At 34.1% G+C, this 18,572-nt stretch overlaps 1 protein-coding gene across 4 annotated transcripts in view; it reads left to right on the top strand.

The window, feature by feature from the left end:
- Positions 1-18,572, top strand: part of LOC106460460 (G patch domain-containing protein 1-like) — a 172,570-nt gene that overhangs the window by 87,277 nt on the left and 66,721 nt on the right. For all 4 annotated transcript variants that reach the window (XM_013920154.2, XM_013920156.2, XM_022387179.1 and 1 more), the window contains exons 10-11: positions 7,169-7,381; positions 14,548-14,723. In XM_013920154.2, coding sequence (XP_013775608.1) covers positions 7,169-7,381; positions 14,548-14,723 — 389 coding nt within the window. The remainder of the gene's footprint in view (positions 1-7,168; positions 7,382-14,547; positions 14,724-18,572) is intronic.

The following is an 18,572-nucleotide window of genomic DNA, read 5'->3' as shown; positions in this document are numbered from 1 at the left end:
TTTTATTTTCAAGGGAGGTGATGAGAATTGTCCCAGTAATTATAGTCTATCATCAGTCATGAAAAAAGGTTTTTGGAAATCTGATAAAATATGTTTTGCAAAGTCATTTAACAAAGTTTTAAAATTTCATTAGTTAGTCAGCATAGTTTCACTAGGAGAAAATTTTGAGTTACTAATCTTTTGAAATTCTATGAAGATGTTACTGGTTGTGAAGGTGAGGGTATGGGTGTAGATTTAGTATATCTAGATTTTCAGAAAACATTTGACAAGGTGGCACATAAAAGGCTTGTTTAAAAAGTTTTATTTGTAGGTGTGGGGGATAGGTTGGCTTATTGGATATAAAACTAGCTTCTGAAGTGTTAATCTTGGCATCCATCCACTAGTGGGATCTTCTACTTCATGTTTGTGTTTGCTATGGTGGTAATGACTATGATTTCAACTCTCATTTAGTGTCCACGATCAGGACATTCCACCACAAATGTATAAGTCTCACTGTGCAGCAAGATAGTCTATCTGTCTTTCCTTGTTGCACCAAGACAAGGTCATGTTCTTTCAACATTGTGAACCAATATCTTATCCCCTTTCCAGATTTTCATAGTTCATTGGGCACTTCATTGAAGCATGATTTACCTGAACAGTGAACCTCCTACCATACATGTAGTGGCAATAATGTTTCAGAAAGATCACACCTGTAAGCAGTTCTTCCTTTATTGTACAATATTTACATTCAGAAGTCATGAACATATAAATAGCATGATTACATGTTTTACTCCATCCTGCATATGCATTGCTCCAATTCCATTGTCACTGTTACTTGTATCTGAGAGGAACTTGTTCTGTCATGGACAGTCTAGCATTGGGTCATCCACTAAACAAAGCTTTCAGAATTAGAATGCTTGTTCATATTCCTCACTCTATGCAAAGTGCATCATGACTTTTCCGAGAGCAGAAAGTGGTGCTGCTATCTTGTAAAAGCTGGCCACAAATCACAGGTAATACAATACTAAACAGAGAAAACTGTGGCTTCTCATTTGGTCATAGGTCAAGGCCATTCTCTCACCACAACTGCCTTAGTCAGATCTGTAGAGACCTCACCTTTCCTTACCAAGAAACTTCACTTCCATGCTTTTAAGCAAGCATTTTCCATATTTCATATTCAAGTCTGCTTTATTTATTTACCAGAATATTTTTTCAGGTATTTTGCCACAGACTTGAAAGTGCTACCAAATACCAAAATATCATTAGCATAGGCCAGGCATCTCTCCAATTGCAGTCCCTTCAGTGCAACTCCATTAGCCTCTCAAAAGTGGCAGGCGTGTTACACAGATTGAATGGCCGAATGTAGTATTCACACAAGCCATCTCTTGTACTAAAAGCAGTCTTAGTTCTCTGTTCATCCAACTTGACTTGCTGGTATCTCAATGCCAGATCAAGTGTTAAACCAGTGGGAACCTTTTAACTTGTCTAGACATTCATAGGTTCATGGTAAAGGAAATACTTCATTGCAAGTTACCACATTCATCTCATCTAAAATTAACACAGATCCTTGTTGTACCTTCCTTCTTTCTTGACAATAACTACTGAAGATGACCCTAGCACCTCACTTTGTCCTTCAACATTCACTATATTTCAGCACTAGTAACCTTTTGTGCTCCAGGGAAGTTGGCATAACAATTGCTTTTGCTTGATGTGTTACCTGTATGTATGCTGAATCACCATTGTTTGACTCACTTGGCCATCGAGTCCCACAGATATATCAACATATTCAGCAAACAACTCACTAATTGTTTTACTGAATTGGATCTCGATTGCACAGTCATTAACCAACATCCTCAGATTTAGTGGTAGCCTCATACTTATTTTTGGCTGAAGTGAAATGAGCACAACACCAAAATTCTACTTGCATCAGTTACTTTCACTACACTAACTATGCCTATATCCATTTCAGTTTACAGCTTGATAGCCCAACAAACCTAATTACAAGAACACTGGAACTTTATCCGTCATTAGACATATGACTTTCTGAGATATTGTTGACTGCTTTCTGGATAAGAAAGAGTTTATTTCATGCATGGCTTTTACAACCACATTGTGCAGTAACGACACACTAGGCTAAGACTGTATTAAACCATAGAACACCACTTCTGTATATGGTGGTACTTTAGAAACATCACTTGTGTATATTTGTTATCCTCTCCACTACATATATTTGTGCAGTCCATTGTTACAGGTGGGCTGTCATTGGATGACTCTCTTGTGGAACCTTAGTACACCCATCTCAGGAATTCCAGTACCAGATCCAAATAGAGATGGAAATGTAGCTATCTTCTAATGTCTAGCCTGTTTTTATTTGCCAGAACACAGTCAATATTGCCCAGCCAGAGTGGTGGTGTGTCTATATCCAGTAGTGTTCTCATTGCTCCTTGCCAACCAACCCTGACAGAGCTGGGCTGAACACAAAACTCTTTGGGGCAAGAAATTCACTGTGCTCTCCCAAGCTCTCAGTATTCCATAAAGTTTGGCACAATGTCCACTGCTTTTTGTTTTTATCCTGGACCTGTTGTGCTATCAACCTGTACCAATAAACTTGCCTACTTTGCTACTCAGCATCGGACAGGTATTATGGGTTTGCTGCCATCTGCTGAGCCAGCAGCTTGAACCAGTAAATCTGCTATCATTACTGCTCAGCCTCATCAATGCAGAATTAAAACATATGTGTTACTTCTCCCATCATGCACAATATCTCAGCATTGTCTGTAGCATGTACACCATAGATATACTTGGATATCCCAGGCTCACTCATTAGAAACCAGTGTGGTTGCATTATGGTGCTGGGATGTGTATGTGGCTGGTTAAATGTAGTACAGGTCCAGCCAGTTGTAGTGGAAGTGCCTGAATAGGTTGATCTGAGGGCTATCTGCTTAAGCTGTCCACATAGACAGATAGTCCCTCTGTGCCAGTCCTCTTTGGAGCCTTGAACTTTGGCCATTGGGTTGCCTGTGAGCCAAGTCTGTGACTTATTTCATAAACAACTATCTTCCAGTCCTCTTACTGCTCGGCATCCAGGTGTTCAATGCTGTCCAAAGCAGGACTATCCAAAGATAGTATCAGCCATCGGACAGCCTTTTCCTGGCATTCCAAGCAGTTACTTACTTATTACGTTTCAGGAAATGGCTGGGGTCTCTCTTTGCTGTACCTCTGAACAATTTTAGTAAAATCTGCTTGGGCTCACTCACAGGAACCTATGGTGCTGGCTAAAGCCTCTTCCTTGCAGGTGAGATGTCACCAATATCATGGGCACTGGGTGATAGTTGTACTCAGGAATTGCCAATACTTAGATTAATAATTGTTCCCTAGCCCAAGGTCACAGAGTGCTGAGTTGCTTATGACAAGTCATTGTACAGTCTTCTGTGACCGTAAGTACCATGAGCCATGTTTGATGTCACAGGGTACCTCTCATCTTGGAGAGGCTCACTACTCCATAGTTCACAGTCTTTTCCCATTGAGTACCTGTTGTCTCATATACTGGAGAAACAGCTCTGACTGCTGAAGGCCATCTACCAGCAGCACATCCAGTCCTCAGCTGAATTGTTTCTGTAGAGACATGTAATCTGAATTCAAAACTCAGTTGGTTTTAAGCTTTGTGAGAAATAAACAGACGAGACACATTTGACAGAATGCAAAAACAATACAGGGTGATTTAAAAAAATTCTAACACTTACATGGATTTATATTTTTTATTTCCTATGTTTCATACATTCTCAACTTGCTCTCCACAAATATTTATGCATGTCAGAAAGTGGTCAAACACTGCAGGAGACCTTCCTGTTCTTGGACAACCACTGTTTCCTTTGTAATCATCTGCAACAGACCGATATGATGAACTTAGTGTACACTCAATAAATAGTCAACTTTGAAGGTGGGTCAGACTTGAAGTATCGACGAAACATCCTTTGTATGATTGTGGGAGGCTGATGACCTCCATCCAGGCTGCAACTTACCTTTTTTTTCTCTAAATTCAACCTTGTTGCCATCATCAAACCCCTGTAACAGAAAATCCCATATATGTGTTAAAATTTTTCGAATCACTCTGTATCAAGGACACCACAAAAAATATTGCTTCTACTGGATATGTGAATTGGTTGGCAGGCTCTATTTTTCAAGAAAGATCTCTGTTGAGTTAAATACTTAAATAGCCAAGTTGAAGTTTGTAAGTATAAAGGTTCCAATATTGCAAGATAGGTAATAATATTTATTTGTGATAGCATCACCATGTGACTGGTCATTCTTTTACAGCATTTGGTGGCTATAACATACAGTCATCACCCATTATGTCAGTGAAGAATGTTAAAGTCATTGACCCTATGAATTTTCAACGTTACAACAACATCCCCTCAAACACAGTAGATATTATCTTCTATAGAGAACAAAAGCAGCTAGAACAAAACAACCTCATTGGTTTTATGGACCATGTTTCTACATCAAAACTGCATAGAAAGAAACTAAATAAAAAATGTTAAAAATTTCTATATTAGTAAAGATGATGGAAAACTTGTGACATGGGCATCAAAGTAAGTCCCACATATGCCAGAGCTGTAGTGTGTTATTTTGAAGAGAAAATGTTTGAAACATACCACATTATTTCAGTAAAAATTATGTTAAATATATAAAACTATGATGGGAAAGGTACCTGGATGACTGTTGTGATTTGCATTCTCTCCTGTGACTAAGAAAACTTTGTTAAAATAATCAGTAGAATAAAATCCTGTTATCCAACTTACTAAAAAGAAAATGAAAATCAACTTCCCCTTTTAGATGTTTTAATTATATTAAAGAAGAAAACTGAATTTAGAGTTCTGTTAGTTTCAGTGGTCTGTATCCTTGTAACTTCTAAAGATTTTTAATGTTTCTAAGTGTGCATTGTCATATGGTTTATGATGGAGAAATGGATAATTAAAAACAAGCCAGCATCTTTACCTCTATGGAATCTAGATGGATGCTTCTCAGCCAGAGGGCAAAACTGCACCATTTAAGTAAAAATATATGTGTAAAATAAACTTGTAGTTGTTCTTCCACACAATTAAGAAAAAACTTCTTAGTTGAAATTTATTAAAGAAAAAATGTATACAATCACAAATCTTGACTTTGAATGGATTTCAGAGCACTCCAAGCAAAAAACAGTTATGTTTGTGAATTTACTGAGCAAAATGTGTCACTCGTAGCCCTGGGAGTAAATCAAAATAGCTTTGAACAAAATAGCATTAATGTGGCCATGTAACTTAAATACAAGTGTAATTTCATTGATTTCAGCCAATCACTGTTGCACAACCTTGATTGTCATAGAGTGATGTGATTGCTTTGAGAAGTCATTAGCTAGCAATTTAAACATGTAATGAAAGACCTTTTCAGTTCTTTTTAAGTATATAAGCCAGTATGGCTTTCAGTTCATCAGAGATTCATATAGAGATTGCAGCAAAGTGTAAAAGCTTAGCTTGATGATATGTTGCTGGAAGAGAACAGTTTACACCACAAATCAGTCCTGAGTTTTTTTTTTGAAAATTGCAAAAGGGTTGATCTATCATTTTATACTTCATTTGAATTATCATGTTGCAATATGATAGAAAAAGGTATAGTTTTTATGAAGAACATAAGGTAGACTTGGTTAATCCATTTTGCACTCCATGATTGCATCCACGATGCTGATTTTTATTTCACAAAGAACTGTGTTACATTAACGTATCAAGAGATCTTGCTTATTAATTTTTAAGATTCTGTTAATATTTTCATTTAAAAAATATCTTAAGCAAGCTAATCGATAACTTTTTTTCTATAATGTGCTCTGCAAAATATACTTAAGCATGTTTAACATAGTGATTCAGTCTTTAACATTTAGATTTTATCTTGTCCTGTTTTTGTGGTTTTCTATTATTATTTTGTAATTTAATATTCTGTTTTGTTCAAACTTTTGAGGTGAGGTTTTTTATTTATAGTGAACTAGCATATATACACTAGTACTTTGATTATCCATACTAGTCTGGAGAAGACAGAAAATTGTGGACAACCGAAATAGTGGATAATCAAGTGTATCTCACTAGTTAGCCCATTGTTTAATCTAAATAAAAATGCTTCAAAATATTTGAGTTCCTTGTTTTAATTTATAATCTTTTTTTACTGTTGTTTAATCACATTATGACGAAAAATTATAAAAGTCACCGCAATTGTAATCATTAAAGCCACGTGTTGGTCAGTCAGTTGGTTATGCTTGATTTCTCTGAATTTCATGAGTTACATGAGTCCAATTCCACTTTTTCTCATATAATACTTCCTCTTTTGGTTGCTTGTTCCAATTTTAGTTGAACTTAATCGTTAACATAGGCATAAATTTCTCGTATATTTTGTCACTTTTTCTTCAATAGATAGGGGAAGTGCATTCACACCCTTTCAATGTGTGTGAAAAATAAGTTGAAAACTAGCACAAATCTATGCTTGGGAATTATTACTAAAAAGCCTTTGTTAAAACAGACTAACGATACCAATTATCTATGAGGAAAATAATGACTTTGCCTCAGAAGAAGAGCAGGTGTGTTTGTAATCACATGGTCATTGTTTGTGGTTAAAGTATGCCTGCTATGCAGCAAAGAACAGCAGACGACAACTGAAATTGAGTGAAATGTTTAAAAAATCATAATGCGTATCTTGTGTGTTTTTTTGTATGTTTTAAATCACTGATCAAATAAAGTTAACCCAGTTACAAATATTCTGTGTTCCTGTCTTAACAGCTAAAAATAAAGGAAGCAAGGCTAGACTTGAACTGGCCTACTTATGATTTGAATGCATGCCAGATCCTGCACGTGAAAACCCCAGATATCATGCAACACCTGAACTTTTGCAACCAAAATTAATTTCTGAGTGACAATTTATCCAAAACATGTAAATTATTGTCTAGAACTGTAATAGCACAATTATTCTGAGAAAATTTGGGGGAAAGAAAAAAACTGTGGATAATCGTGGCACTACTGTATGCATTTTTTTATATTTCCACAGTATTATAATTTAACAAACTTAGGTCAATGATATGAGAGAATGTGTATAGGGTCATGTGTATTCATAATATAAGCAGATTATTTTAGCATTCAATAAGACAATCATATTTATTGTTTTCCTTTAGGTTCAGTTTTTGATCTTATATCTGAAGAGGACAAAGAGAAATTGAATGACATCAAAAATTTTACCAAGAAAAATGTTAAAGAATCATCAAGCTTATTTTCAAATTCTTTGGTAGCTAGTAATACAAGCTCAAACTTCAAACCTTATGCAAGTGACCCGGAAAAACAGCAGAGATATGATATGTACTTGGATTTAGTGAAGCAGGGGAAAAAAGGTAAAATTAAAGGTCTTGTTGTGCATTATGTATATAATAATCTTAATTAAGTGTAAAAACTGAGAACAAAGGTTAATAAACAAAACTTTTTCTTAAGATCAGTTGATGTAATGCAAATAAAAACACACACACACATATATATATATATATATACACTATAACTTTACAATCTTTTTAAGCTATGTCCCTTATTCATGTCAAGAAAAACATTCTTTTCCTTCCTTTCACCAATTCTGCACTTACCTACTGTCACTATTTGCTGTCTGTAAACATGTGCTAATCAAATTTTGTATGAAAACCTTTTACATGTAATCATGTCTCACACCATTAATTGACAGTTTATAGGCCAATCATCTTCCATCATGGAGTACTGTTTTCTATGTAATATCCACAATCTTGCATGGTCACACATTCTCCTTGCACTTCATGCAATTCATATGTTATTCTTCAGTGTTCTTTCTATACTAGTACTAAACTTTAAAATTGTTTTATTTTCTATACTTTATGTTCAATAATGAATTATGGATAAAATACACTTGAGGGAGAACCTAAAGGTTGAAACACACACTGTTGAATCTAACCAAGCATAAAGTCTTTCACATTCCATTCTTGATTGAGTTCAGCATTTCTTTGGTTCTTTGTTTAAGGGAACTTTCTTGATTTTCCCAATGATATTTATCAAAAAACAGTTTATTGGCTTTACTGAGGATGCTGAGTCTAAGGAAGGGTATTATGCTTTTCAAATAAACTATTATAGGGCTGGGGACATTACTGGACATTTCTTTATTATATATGATCACAGAATAAATTTCTTTCTTTTGCTATGAGCTAGCTGTGCCTTTGGTTACCACTCCTATCTCTGTTTTACTTACTTTACTAAATACAATATTCTACCTCAGACTGGATTCATTGTCATTTGAAGGATTCCTAGAGTTCTTTTTCAAATTTGGAGATTCCTTGTCTTTTTTCTTTTCTTTGGTAGACGTTCTAGATTCACATCCTTTTTATCAAGGATAATCTGCCTCAGTTCAACAATGAAACACTTTCAGATTTTTCATTCCTATGTGTGATGCTATGTTTTCTTGTCTGTACTACTAATTGTTATCTTCACTGAGCTTTGTTTTTAATAGCACAGCTACAAAGTCTGTTATGAGGTGTTTCTTTATCCTAGACTGTTTACTGAGAATCATGACTGGCTTCATTTGTTACATAACATTTTTGCTAATGCTCTCTAATGTGACAGAAACCAGAGCCATTGCTTTTTCATCATTATTCCTCATTCTTGAGTCTTTCTCAACCTTGGTGTCATTTTGGAACTACTTCATTATACCTAGGGGAGAAGTTTTAGTCTTTCTTCACTTTTGCCTATAGTATCTCCATCACATTTTAACCTTCATGGCAATTACTCAAGATTGCGTAAGTCTAAACATTTGTCTTTGTTATCCTGTGTATATCCTTCTAGTATACTCCCTCACTTGTCCACCACTATAGATCTATTTTACCCAACTATCTCCAAACTTTGTAACACAAATGTAATAATCATGTAAAAGAGAAAAATTATATTTCCTTCATCAGATAATGCTGCTCTCAACAGTTAATTCCCAACTTTGTCAAAATCAAGTTATCCAAAATCCTAAACCAGTTTACAGGTATTATCCAAAACATGCAATAAAAATTGTAAAAGCTACCCTGAATTCCAAATATCAAGAACTAAACTACTCACTAAAACATAAACAGGAATTAGACCACCAACTTTCCTTATACCTCAATCCAGATGAGTACAACAATATACAGTAGACCAGTGGTTTCCAACATTTTCTCCACCAAGGACCCTTTTTTTCATTTTTCCCCCCATGGACCCCATGTTTTTGAAAGATTTTGCCTACCCAACAAACTGTTTTTATTAACTAATAATTAACTCATTTTCCAACTTTTCACTATCAAATAAAAGACATATATAACTGAGTATGCAATTAAAAAAAACATCATTATTAAAAAACTTACTTGTTTAATGAGATGGTATAACCTATGTGGACCCCAGGTTGGGAACCACTGCAGTAGACCATTATCCAAAGTAACCCTGTGTTAAATCAAGAGAAGGAATTTGTACACACCAAAAAAGTGGAACAACTGAGGAAATTACAACAACAGGAAAGATGATACAGCAAGGAAGTGCAACCTGTTCTTGTTATGGACAGATCAGATCGACCACAAAACTACAACTTTTGAACAAAGGCTTCAACTTTGCCATCAGCCACAAGACAGTTCCTTGCCTAAAGACCAGCCTAGAAGATTTATCAAGAAGACTAGTGATTCACTTCAAAAAACAAAACAAATGGTTATCTCCAGCAGCCAACAAGAAGAAGAAATTCAGAACTCCAACCACCAGACTTTCATGATAGGCAATTATAATAAAATGTGTTTTCCTGAACTTCCCAAAAACTGCATCTTAAATAAATTTTTCAAAGAGTTTTCTAATAAGACCATTAATGTAGTTAATCAAATTCTTAAACTGAAGAATAATCTCACATGCAATGAGATAAAATACATTTACAATCTGAAAAAAAAGAAATTAAAATTCTGAAAGCTAACAAAGGCAACACTATTGTAATCGTGAACAACACTGAATAAATCGACAAAATGAATAAGATCCTTTCAGGCAATAAGAAATTTAAACTTGTCCCAAACAACCCAACAAACATGCATGAAAAACAACTAAACAAAACCCTGTCACAGCTGAAGAAAGATAACTTTATTACTGAAGATCTTTATTTTTATCTAAGTAAAACTGACTCGTACACATTACAACTGTATGACATTCCCAAACCACACAAACAGGACTGCCCCATACAACCTATACTATCAACTTTTGACTCTTTTTAACTATAATCTTGGTAAATACATAGACTTGGCCCTCACACCTTACATAACATCTGCAGGTTCCTTTTTTAAATATGTCTTCAGCTTCAGGAACACATTAAATCAACTAAGCCCTAAAGCTTTAATGGCTAGCTTTGATGTGTCATTTTTCCCATCAAGGAAGCTTGTAATATTACACTTGGTCTCTGCTGTAATGACCTCAGTTCTTTAATTCATATTCCCAATACATTTTTTGTTTCCCTCTTAAAATTCACAACAACAAAAACCAACTTCCTTTTCAACAACAAAAACTTTCTTCAAACAAATGGTTTAAGCATGGGCAACCATGTTTCACCTGTTCTTGCCAACATATTTATGACCCAGATCACAACACAAGCTATGCATTCAGCATACTTCCTCTATACTAGTACAGATATGTCTGACACTTTTGCTGGTTTCACTTCTTCTGAGTGCATACACACTTTCTTTGAACACATAAACTCCATTCACCCTAACATTAAATTCACCATTGAACATGAAAATAACAAACAGCTGTCTGTTCTTAACATTAACATTATTAGGTACGACACACAGTTCAAAACCAAAATGCACTGACACAGGCCTCTACATCTCCTGGAATTCTGCCCATGAATCCAAACTAAAAATTAATATACTAAAAACCTTATAGACACAGCTTCAAGGCTTTGCTCTGATAGATGAAAAAATCAACTTTATAAAGCATTCCTTCATTCATACAAATAAATTTCTACTAACTGTCATCAAACATTTCCACACAGCCACCAGAACAAAAACCTTAAAACTCAACTCACAAACGAAATTGACACTAATACACCAAACAACAACACAACAATACACTAGTTAACCATTTATCCCAGAAATCAGTTCAAAAATAATCAACATTTGGAGAAAAATTGCCATTAGCTCTTTCTACATGGGCTCAGTTGAATTGAATGACGATGTGACCACTTAAAACACGTTTAAAGTCATTATAGTATTGGTACTACTAACTTTTGATATAGTATGAGTACCTTCACAAAATTTGGCAGTCTTTCATATATGAAGAATCATATTTTTTTAATGAAGTATTTTTAAGAAACTAAAAAAGGATTTGTCTGTGAATATATTGAGTTTTTGTTGTTGATTTTTACTAGTACAAGTGCAAAGTAATTTTCATGTTGATATTAAAATTTAGCAGACGTTCAGAAAACATTAAAAGTTTTTCACATACAAAAAATCAGATGTGTCTGTGAATATATCAAGTTCTTTTGTTGTTGTTTTTTAGTTGTCCAAGTGCAAAGTGGTTTTCATGTTGAGATTAAAAATTCTTTTCTTCATCTCAAAAGTTTGAAATTTTCTATGCATAACCTCTAAAACCTCTTAAGTACATTTCAAATGTTTTTCTTCAGTAAAACTTTATATTTTATCTGTTATTTTCTCTACCCTAACTCTATACAAGACGAACCTCATAACCACCAAAAACAAATTGAAATAAATCTAAATTACCCTTTTTTTTTCTGTCCATAATGACTTCAAGTTGTAACATGAAACTATATTTCTTTATCCTAAACTCGTAACAGTATGCATCTATTTATACTTAAATTTGATTATTTTAATGACCTTTGAACCCATCTCTAACTACTGTTCTTGCCATTATAAGTTGTAACTCAATTGGGGAATGTAGAGCTCACGTTACGCTGTCAAATTACATTACCCACTAGCTGCTTGAGTGCATGCTTGATGAAACATTTTTGGTATATTATTATTTATTTTACCTAATCTAATCTTAGCTAACCTAAAGAGTTTCCTATTTTTACATTTTACTTACTTTTATAATAATAAATAAAGAATACACATGAAAAACAAGAAATAAAGTATACTTACCTGGGTCTTTTTTTTTTATTTGTTGATGACTGTCGACGAGTTCTAATCCTAATTTTTTTATACTAATGTTAGCAGTGCACTAAATAATTTTTATTTAATCAAATAATGCACCAAAGAACATAGAATAATAACATGCAAAAAGCAGACAAGAGCCTATACAAATTCATACAAGCTAGTCAACATATTTCCTGTGTGAACGAAGCTTGTACTAAAAGAGAAATTGACAATTCTATGTTCAGAATACATCACAGTATAGTATGTCATTTGATAGATGAAAAACTATAAATAACATAATATTAAATCTAAGAGAGAACTATTAACAAATCCTGAAAGAAAGGATATGACAGGTGGGTGTGGCAAAAGGGGTCTGATATTCTATTTGATAGCTCTGTAACCAAACAAGATTGAAGGGTATAAAAATTATGCTTTGTCTCAATGATGATGATTTTATAGTGAGTAATTTATGTTAATTTTGTACTTATTGGAGGAGTGGTGAATAAATTAGAGAAGAGGGGATGCCTAGAGAACAAATGTCACATTTTTCACACTAGGGGAGATTTAGGATTTTTTAATATTGCCTTATGAAATTAAGAACTTGAAATTTATATACTATGAAGATATAGATTATTAATTATGAGTTTATGCTATACTAATTGGTATAACATAAACAAAAAAGCTGTTAATTAAATTTTGGATGTAACCCACTAACAACCTTGTGACATGTGCAGTCAAAGAGGCCCGTGGTGAGAGGGTTAAAATGTTTGAATTTTTATTGAAAAGACTGATTTCCCTAGTATTTTCTTTGGTTTTTCATTTCTTCAGTTTCCTCCTCAAAAATGTCAAATTTTCTTAAAATGTGTGAATTTCCTAGAATGTGGAAGCCATGCATTGTCTATTTTTACAAAACACAAAATAGCAGATGTTTTTTTTTAAATATGACATTGCACAAAGTAATAAATAATCAAATTATGTACATATATAGAGACACACACAAAAATTAAAGACAAAGAAAATTTTTAAGAAATCATAAACAAATCCATACTTAAAACAAAGGAAAAAAACTTAATTTGTACAACTGAAAGTTGCAGGATGGACTGAAAAAGGCATAATTATATCGGTATGTGTAAGGGAGAATCTTACGTGAGATATTTTTATAGTATCTTATCTAATGTATCAAAGTTTCACTGTAGCTGATATGTGAGCAATATCTGGCATACTCACAAATCTATGGCTTACAAAATGCAACCTAAAAATTACATAGGAAAAGCAAACAAATATAAAATCTTAAATGGAGAAGCTATGGTGTGTGCCAACTTCATGCTAATGCTGGCTGTGACATCATCAAAACATCACACTTTTCTCGAGCCTGCAGGTATGCCACTGTCTGCAACATCCCCACTCTCCCCTAGTGGCAACTGAGTAGCACATATATATGTATAAATGGTTATTATCTTAGTTGTAAATATAATTTTTGCCTAATTTTTTTGTAGGTTAAAAATAATTAATAGGCTCAAAAGACACACAGTGAGACAATGCTCTTTTTTTCAGAATTCTTAATAATTATTTGTAAAACTTCACATCTCATTGGTTGAGAAATGGTGGTTTAAGATACCCAGTTTCATCTCATTCATAAATAACCAACTGGACCTTACTCTTTAAAAAATATTCCAAATATTTTCTCCTATTACTTCCTCTATCCTGTTGTGTTCATAGATGCATTTATTAGAGCTCTAATATAAGGTATTCTTCAAACTGGGATATGGAAATCCTTCATATTTTCACTAACCTTTATCATATCAAATTTATGGTGGAAGGCTATCAGCTTCTTCATCCATTGTTTGACCAGTATCATCATAATGGGTATTAATTGGGTGACTATATTTACTGTACCTCCTTGTCTGTTTTGAATTACAAATACCTCCTTGTACAATTTTATCCTCCTAGGAAACACTTTTTTTATGCTTCATACCTATCCAGTGTTTATTTCTGTTTCTTCTTAAGATTGTTTGTTTGATTGGCAGTAAGATCAGTGCTGGTGTATGCTAAACATTTTGGCCTAGTACTGCATTGAGAGTTGGCAAACCTATGAATTATTCAGATGAAATTTTGTATCTGGATACATCATTTGATCAGTGGAGATAGGCATTATTGATTTTAAAGATTATAGTTTTAAAAGAAACTTGTTCAATTTAGAAGGAAAAATTATATGCTATTTTTTTATATTTGTGACTTACCATTCTTGCTTGAGTATTAATTTGTTCAGTTTGACTACTGCCTAAGCATCAAGATACATTGAAAACATATTCTTTTTTCTTCTAACAAATTAAAACATGAAGTATATATTATATTTTCTATTTGTGTGTTTAAAATGGTTTCCTAAAAAAGATATTCTATTTTTGATTTAGAGTCTCTGGAACAATTTCAGCCAGCATCTATGACAGAATGGGAGAAACAAGGTGAAAAGGAAGAATTTCAGAGAGCAGTGATGTTATATAGCTCAGTCACAGGGTCATTAAATTCCCGATTTGTGTCATCTGTTCACCAAGAAAATAATAATGTGGAAGAACCTGTTGATAGAGAGGTATGTGTCATTGTGAACTTTCTTCATCATTTCTGAGTGATCCTATATGTTTTAAAAGTTATGTCAAACAGAAAGAAAAAATGTATTTATCTATGTGGCATGAGTAGAAATAACTCAGTATATTTTTGTAGAAACAGATTTCAATTTTGTTTTTTGTTCTGAATAAGGAAAATTATAGATGATATATACATAAAGCATTGGTATTCTGTTTTGAACCAAAAAAATTCATCACACAGTGTAAGTGTATTGTGCATTTATTGTACTGCCAAAACTCTGCCCTTATCATTGTTATGATTATAATGTAATATTAGGGGATAAATTTGCTTCACATATGATGTATGTATTAAAATCATTTGACTACTGAAACAATGTATAACAATTTTTTTTTTAATGGATACAGACAGGATGGAATTCTTGACCTCCCTCATATGAAGCTTGTGCTGTACCATATGGAGCAAAAATGACTTCCTCTGTTCTTCAATAAAACTACATACCACACTATTGCCTTCCAGAGTACGCTTATTTCCCCAAATCTGCATCAGACCAGGGGTAATGGAAAGCACTCAATCCATCTGCCCTGGCTTTACCAGTGCCCACTCTCAAGATGGTGTGTTTACAAGACCATTAAACATATTCTCATGATATTAAAATTACTCACTTGCCTGATCCAAGCTGTGTCTATCATAGACTATCAGGAAAAAAAAACAGCACCTTGGAAGTGACTGCCCATTTTTTGGCTTGCACATGCTGGCTTTTAAATATAGTGTTTCATGGTAACCCATTGCACATCTCCAGTAAACAACCTTTCTGACAGGTGTCAGATGGGGATCTAGGCAGATTTCTAGGTCTCCCCAACACAAGTTCTTCTCTCCATTTCTTCAAGTGGAGCACAAGAGACTTTTGCCACTTACCAGTTTCTAGACACTGGGGTGGTAGACCATGGAGAATTCATCACGGGTTGTGTACAGCACATTATAGTGGGAAGGACAGTGCTGGCATTGTATGTGTAGTGCAGGTCATCTATCAAATAGCTAATATTCCCTCCTCCTGCAGCAGGACAGGTTCATCATCTCTTTCTAGTTGAGTGAGGTCAGAGACATATTGTATGGTCTGATTGCACCCTAACCACTATACTTCTTGGCCCACCAAGCACTTGTGTATAGGTGCTCCGTTGGTCATGAAAAAATTTCTGCCTATCCCTACAACTCTTGGGGCTCGTTTGCCTTTCTCTCTTTCCTTCTGGGCGAAGAGTATACCCAGTTCGAGACAGGATGCAGTCTCCCACAGGTGTACTCCTATGGAGTCCCTGCCATCAGGCATCAAACATCATGGGTTTTTCCTTCTGGCATTTTCTGAAGGGAGCTCATCTAGGTTTAATCTTTCAATTAGCCCCTCTACCATTTCAGTGTGTGATCCTAGCTGTTCTGTATTGGAGTAAGGTACGATTTTGGAAATTAACATCTTCTTTGCCTGAAAATTTATTTCTGATAGATACATCTGCACACCTTCCCACATCTGTAGCACCTTCTTTTTGCATTGTCTAAGAATGAAGTTATTTCAAGTATAAGTGCTCAAGGAGTTTCTGTTGCCTTCCTATTGGTGAAGGGCTATTATCAAGGCTATGGACAAGGATGTAGACCAAGGCTATGATGAAAACAACCAGTTCCAATGTTATTTGTGATCTCTAAACAAAAAAATTGTAAAACGGAAATTAAGCAATAAACTGAAATTAAAAAATTTTGAGTAAACTTAAAAGTTGCTTTAAAACTAAGGCTTGGGTTAGAAATCATATTTCAAGAAGTGAAATCTGCAATCGTATTTAGAATAGTTTACCTTATTAGGTATTGATTAGAGCCAACTAGTAGTTTTTTTTTTCTGATTCCATTACTAGTGCTTTCAAGTTCACGGAATAGTCCCTTTCAGGGCTGGGATCAAAGGATCCAAAATTCCAAGGGGAAAATGTTGCTGTGGGGGGAAATGGGAGTACCCCAAGATAACCCACTTTTATGGCCAGAGTGCCAAATAAATTTGTCCTGGCTGTGCTTGGAAAGTGATAGATGTGGAGAAAAACAACAGTTATTAGAACCTGTATATTACATACAAAAACTTAAAGTAAACTTGAAGGATGAAAAGTTGAAGTTAAGCTCGGAAATTCTTCGTTGTAGTTGTCATTGGAGTCTGTGAATATGATGTCTGGGCATTCATAGCTTGACTTTCAAAACAGGAACTAAAGAGTGAATGTGGATGAAGCTTTGGTCTTGTAGGTGTAGGGTGACTGGGACTACTTGGTTGATGGTTGCAGGAACCTACGGAAGTCATTGGTGGGTTCTTCATCTTTCTGAAGTTTTCTATCTTTTTTTGGTGATGCGTGTTATTAAGATAGTTGGAAATTTATAATAGGTATAAAATGATGACTTTTTAAGGTTATGATATCAAGAAGTGCTAAAACCAACTGTCATCATATATTTTTTGTCTGTATATGTGTCTAAGTCACATTTTTATATCATCTGAAACTTGTAATTATTTTCTTTCACAAGATGTGTTTGCTGTAGAGCATCATAAAGACTATTAAGGCTAATTGCTACATTATATAGTGGGTAAATTCATTCTTTGTGTACAAAGTGTATTTAAACTTTAGGCCTAATTGTCTATTTTTAGACACCTGTTGTAGTTTGATTGGGATGTAATGGTATTGTGTTATTTATAAGCTATGTATAAGCAAAGTAATAACTTAATGTGTTTCATTGCCTGTTTGTTTATGTTACTGAAGTAATTGTCTTTAAAGTTAATGTTATAAACATTATAATTTTGTGCTCGTATAGAACAATTCACATTAATTGTTATTCAGTTTGCACTTGTATAAATGTAAAAGAATCACTGTACAATTAGCCAATAGGAATATTGTAGTTTTGTGTGAGATAGAACACATACACATGCAGACTGACTGATACACATTGTTGTTTTAATTACATAGATGTATGGAATGTTTGTTTCTGTTATAGTATTCTCAGATAAAACTGGAGTCATTGGGTTAGTTACTAAGACAGCAATGTCAGGAGGTTTCAGAAATTGTATGCAGATTGCATATAAGTCAATCTCAACCAAAAGAAGTAGATCCAACATAGTTTTTCTTCCTAGGAACAAGGAAACTTTATTTCAATATGAAAACAAAGGTGTATAAAAATTACTTGGCATAAATACTGTTTCTTGTCTGATATTCATCTTCTCTGTGAAACAGCAAATGCAAGGTGAATTATGACTGCATTATCGGACATCTGCTGTGTTATATTTTAACCATCTATATACTTTTAATCATCCACCTTAAATATGATGGTTGTCTTTATATATGGTTCCCACAGGTCATGGAAATCAGGAAAAGTCAGTCCCAGCCTGGGAGAAAAACTGGAAAAAGCCAATGAATTTGATATGTTTCATTGATGCTTCTAGGACAAAGATGTCAAAAAAATAAATTTTCAATAACACCAAAAAATTGCCTACAAGTTCATTCTGGCACATTTAGCACATTAACTCTTTCAACCCGGGCTCAGTCCCTGGGACTGACTTTGTAACCATTTTGTGCTTTTTATAGGCTTCATGCTATAACTTTTAAATTAGTAAGCGAATGTTAAAAAAATTTGGCAATTTGTCAGGAAACATTACAATGCTTTCATACACAAAATATCTAGTTTTTTTGTTAAGTCTTAAGGTTTGTAAAACAGTGTTTCTCTCATGCCTTTTTTCTTTTCACATCTTGCCTATCTATCATGCAAAGTAATTTTCATTTTAAGATTAAAAATACTTTTATGCATCACAAAATTTTGAAATTTCACATACGAAATCTTTATAATG

Source organism: Limulus polyphemus, unplaced genomic scaffold (genome assembly GCF_000517525.1).
Source record: "Limulus polyphemus unplaced genomic scaffold, Limulus_polyphemus-2.1.2 Scaffold774, whole genome shotgun sequence".
Lineage (NCBI taxonomy): Eukaryota > Metazoa > Arthropoda > Merostomata > Xiphosura > Limulidae > Limulus > Limulus polyphemus.
The sequence above is the reverse complement of the archived record's forward strand: the minus strand, read 5'-3'. Positions and strand labels throughout refer to the sequence as shown.